The 5120-nt window shown below is 34.8% G+C and overlaps 2 protein-coding genes across 2 annotated transcripts in view; one reads left to right on the forward strand and one right to left on the reverse strand.

The window, feature by feature from the left end:
• The window catches only part of IMMP2L (IMP2 inner mitochondrial membrane peptidase-like (S. cerevisiae)), a 1121063-nt gene that overhangs the window by 628618 nt on the left and 487325 nt on the right, over positions 1–5120 (forward strand). The window lies entirely within an intron of this gene.
• Positions 2307–5114, reverse strand: LRRN3 (leucine rich repeat neuronal 3). Its single transcript, XM_012652785.1, has one exon. It carries the CDS (start codon positions 4964–4966, stop codon positions 2840–2842), a length of 2127 nt encoding a protein of 708 aa, XP_012508239.1. The 5' UTR covers positions 4967–5114; the 3' UTR covers positions 2307–2839.

Consider the following 5120-nt stretch of genomic DNA (forward strand, 5'->3'; position numbering starts at 1 on the left):
TGTCTAGTAATAATAAAAACTTGAGCACTGAAATAAGTATAAAAACACTGATGCATATACCATAAATCTATTTCATTTCTTTTGAGGCAAAATCCTTAGCATATGACTGACAACATGTTGTTGCTTGGCTTTACCGACAATTCGAAGTTTTGTTCCACACTGTTTTTATATATTTTTTATTCAATTGGGTATGCTTATTTTACTAAAATTTGAATTTTATTTTGCAGTATAAATTATAAAATATGTAATTCCTCTAAAATCGTTTTTGCGAAAAGGTGGTTTCCTCCATACAAGGTGAACAGATTAGTTGGCATCGATAGAGGTATAAACTTTAGGGTTTTATGTATTATAGGTAAAGTCTTTGATTGCAACAGGTGAATCCATAATGTATCACAAAATTATAAGCTATACAGTTTGAGTACTGTGACCCGTGCATAGTTAATTTTATGTGAGGTTTAGGAGGTAACATAGGGAATATGAAATAGTGTTCCTATTATTGAAGCAAATGTCTTTTCTCTTTCACTAGCAATTTGAATTAAAATTTAATCAAATAGGATCTTGATTTGCTGTGAGCATCTATATTTATTTAGCTGTAGCAAAAATACTTTATTTCATTGCTCACTACTAGATGTCTATTCAGAGTACTTATTTCACAAAAAAATTTAAAAGAAATATGTAGCTCGAAATAGATTCTCAGTTTTATGGTACGTTTATGGTGGTTTTTCATGCAGATAGATTTAATAGAAACATGCAAGATACTTGCTCAAGTTCTTGCTGACCTACACGATGCCTGCATCCTAATAGGTCGTATTTCAGCTCCTATATTTTTGACAAATAGCTGAGCTCCAAAAAGCTCTGTCCGTGGTGCTGAAACCTCTCATGATGTATGAGCATGTCTGGCTGATAAATTCTAATGTCAGCCTCTGTGTGATAGTGATTCATCAGGTTGTAAAATGTGTGTTTGGGAAACACATTGAATTAGCAAGTTATATATTTTGGTTGTGTTAAAATTAACACAGTTTGTCCTTTCATTTTAAAGAGTTCATAACAATTACCTTACACATTGTCAAAAACAGTTAGGATTTAATTAGAAATTGTCAATGCTGTCACAAAAGAAATGTGTAATATTAAATAAATTCATATGACTACAGTGCTGGAAATATTTGCAGGCCAGCGACATGTTGATAATATGCAACAAGCTACTGTAAGAAAAGTTCAACAGTTGCTTATGAAAAGGCACAATGACAGTTAACATGGAAGCCTGTAGCTTTGTAGAGATAAGTGATTGCCTAGCAAAACTACGGATTATTATCCTAGGTTTTTTTTTTATTGTTCCAGGATGTTTCTTTTGTACAAAAATGCATTTGTTTTTGCAGGATTTTGGGGTTTTGTTTGTAAAAAGTACTAAAACCTTCAAAAATCTTAGTTTTTTTCCGAGCAAAATACTTATATTTTCTATATAAGACTTTTAAATAGCTAATAGTGTTCTTGTCACTTCAATTTAATGATTTACAATCTTTTAAGCTGCAGTATTTAGGTGCCTTAAATGTAGTCATAGAGGACTGCACTTATTTTCTTTTACTTTAGTTTCAGAAGCTATTTCTTTAGTTAATAAAACTTACCTCTTTAATTTTTATTGAACTCTGAAATTATCTGAATGATGTCATTTTTATACTGAGGTGAACTAAATAAAAGGGAAAATTTCAGAAACTTGAACCTGGTAAACTTCTATTAATGCTATATATTTTATATGAAATTCTAAAAGCCTAGTCTGGGAATGGGTCATATTTCCTTGCCATGTTTGCAATGCAGTAAATTATTAAGTTGTTTGCTTGTTATTTCTGTGAAGCTCATAAGTGTTTATCACAGAGAGATTTAACATTACACCTAGATCATAAGTCCTACTGAAATATGGCAACATTTTTCTGCAAAGCAAATAGCCTAAAGCTTAGCTACCACTAATTATTGACATAAGACTTTCAGTTGCTAAGATACTGGATTTATGTTATCTGAACCTAATAATTAAATCCACTCTAAAAGCTGCTTGTTGAGAAAAGAAAATCTTTAAGTGAATACATAATTTTCTAGGGGATTTGTTTCTGTCAATAGTTAAAGGGTTAAATACAGTATTATTATTATTCTTGCCTTTTAATATCGATAAAATGCATTCTAAAATCCATTTTTGTGCATTATAAACACGTAGTTACATACCTAATAAAACCATCTTACTCTTAGCATTCCAAATGCCATTATAGAAAAACACTTTTCAAAACTTTATCATTTAAATGATACCTGGTCAGATGATATTTCCCAGAAATTATTCTTTATTTAGAAACAAAAACAAGACAAAAGCAATTGATTTTAATCCAAAATGTATTTTTCCTTATAAAAGAGGTCCACATACTCACTGTGTCTACTCTACAGAATTTGACCATTTTATTACACAACGTGTCAATTCAAGTTTATCTGGTCACTGCAAAAACTCGTGGCTAATATGTGTAATACAACACAGGAGGAGGTATTGCTCAGTTCAACTACTCTTATAGACTTAAAAAAAATACAGAAATGTTTTTGTCCACGTGAACTGTAGTCCAGACATAAAAGTTACATGAAAGTTCTAGAAAATGGAGTTATTTTATTTGGTTGCCACAGTACCCCTTGAAACCAGTTAATTAAAATGCTGAACTTGTACATATTTCCATTTGTCAGGAGCAGCATTGGTGAAGCTTAAACTTCTATTTAAGAAAGTAATGTTTCTCTGCCTTTTTGTTTTGTTTGTTTGTTTTAAGCACAACTGCAGTCTTGAGCTTTTCTTTGAAGTAGATTTAGTTGGTTGTTTTTAGGACGTGTTTGTTGGCACACCTATAACCGTCGCTTTCACTTCCAGTGATGTACCTTTCTCTTTACCTGCTTCCCAGAGGTTTATCAGAGGAGGGTAAAGCTCACTGAATGCAAAGCTTGGTTTCTGTAAGTAATTCCTCACATAGCTATGTCCACCATCACAGTTCATTTCTTGAGAGAGGCAGCTGACAAGACATATCACACCAATAATCCCCAGAAGGCCTCCAAGGCAGGCCATAAGTGTTGTGGTGTTACTCTTTTCATACTCTTTTTGATCAGGATCCAAAGCTTTTGTGGTGACATTTACACATTGTTTTCTGTTTCTCTGATAGATGGTAGGGAGATCAATACAAATCTTATACTCAGTTGATGGGTTCAGATGAGTAAGATTATAGACCTTGACATCAGATGGTATTCGAGCACTTTGGGCAGCATGAGAGTTTTCAGACTTGACAAATGCTGTCCACTTAACACTGGATTTGAGAACTTTAGAACTTGCTTTCCAAGACACCAGAACGGAATTGGCCTGAATATCTCTTATTTTAATATTCAAAGATCCATTGTTATCCTGGGGAAAAGAACCATCCACTTTGATCATAACAGACTTCAAGTCAGCACCAACTAGGTTAGTTGCTATACAAGTATACAAACCCCCTTCTTTCGAGGTTATGCCACTTATATCTAGTGTGCCTTCAGAATGGACATAGAACTTTTCTGTCAGAGTGTTAGGCAAGAGTTTTTGACCAGAAGGTGTTATCCAGTAGATTTCTGGCTGTGGTTCTGCAGTAGCTCTACAGTGTAAGGAAATATAACTCCCAGCTTCTACATTTAGATTAGAAGGAAAGCTCTCAGGGGCTATAAGAGGGAGGCAAATTTCCATCATGTCCCTGAAATGTACTTGCCGAACATTCTGGCCTTGGAATTCAGGTGGGTCCATGCAAAACAGTGAATCTGGCTCCATAAATCGAATGTTGGTTTTGTTCATATTAATCCAACGGATGACACAGTCACACCTGATGGGGTTGCTGTGTATGCTGATTTCCTTGAGGTTTGGTAGAGACTCAATGGTACCATGGTACAGGGCACTGAGGGCGTTGCTGTTCAGCATGAGTGATTCTAGTTTGGGGAGTCGGAAAAATGCATTGGGGTGAATGTAAGACAATCTAGGGTTGTTAGTAGCTTCTATTTTCCTTAAATCTGGCAAGTTATCCACAGCAAGACTGTCGATGGAAATAAGCTCAGGCATGTTATTTATCCCCAACTCTTTTAAGTGTAGCATATTGCTAAAATCACCCCTTCGTATTCTATTAATAGGGTTTTTATTTAGATCCAAAAATTTGAGATTTATAACTTTTTGAAGAGCAACATGGGGCACTTTAATAAGCCTATTGTCATAAAAAGAGATACTTTCTAAGTTTTCAAGTCCAACCAAGGCATTATCTGGTATTTCCGTGAGGTTTATACCAGCTATAACCAGGCTGCGAAGATTGATAAGAGGCTTAAAGTTCATGTCTTTGATTGCAATGATTGGATTTTCCCCAATCATCAGAATCTCTAGATTTGGAAGAGCATCAAACCACTTACTGTTGATCGTCTGCAATCTATTTGAATTGAGATGAAGTCGAAGAAGATTATGTAGGCCAATAAAGGCTCCGGGTGAAATTGTAGAAAGCAAGTTGTGATTAACATAGAGTTCTTGTAAGTTGCTCAGTTCAGACAGACATTTTTCAGGCAGCTCAGTAAGTTTGTTTTCCTCTAGGTACACAGAAAGGAGCTGAGGCATCTTTTTTACATTAATATTGGTGACGGAAGATAAATTGTTTTGAGATAAATCCAGGCTAGTAAGGTTTACTGGAAAGTCTATGAAGTATTCAACTTTTGCAATATTGTTAGTCTGTAGGAGCAGAATTTGTGTGTCAGCAGGCAATCTGGCTGGAAAATTTAAAAGACCTAAGTCATTACAATCCACTGTAGATGCTTCCATATAAATGGATCTGGGTGTAAACCAAGGCCTGATTTCACACGTACATAATTGTGGGCAATCCACTTTTTTATCTACAGCTTGTACTAGTGTAGTAATAGCTAGGCCGAATAGCACATGAATTTGGAGTGGCATGTCCTTCATCTTAGCTTTCTTCTTCAGAGATTTAGTGGCCCCTTAAGGATTCCACAGTCACTGCTAGTAAATTCAATAATAGCTGATTGATAAGGAAAATACTTGAATTTGTCAAATGATGAATGCCATAGAACCGCAAAGTTTTTCTTCATGGAAATAAGTG

The sequence above is a fragment of the Propithecus coquereli genome, unplaced genomic scaffold (genome assembly GCF_000956105.1).
Source record: "Propithecus coquereli isolate 6110/MARCELLA unplaced genomic scaffold, Pcoq_1.0 Scaffold4, whole genome shotgun sequence".
In the NCBI taxonomy this organism is placed as follows: Eukaryota; Metazoa; Chordata; class Mammalia; order Primates; family Indriidae; genus Propithecus; species Propithecus coquereli.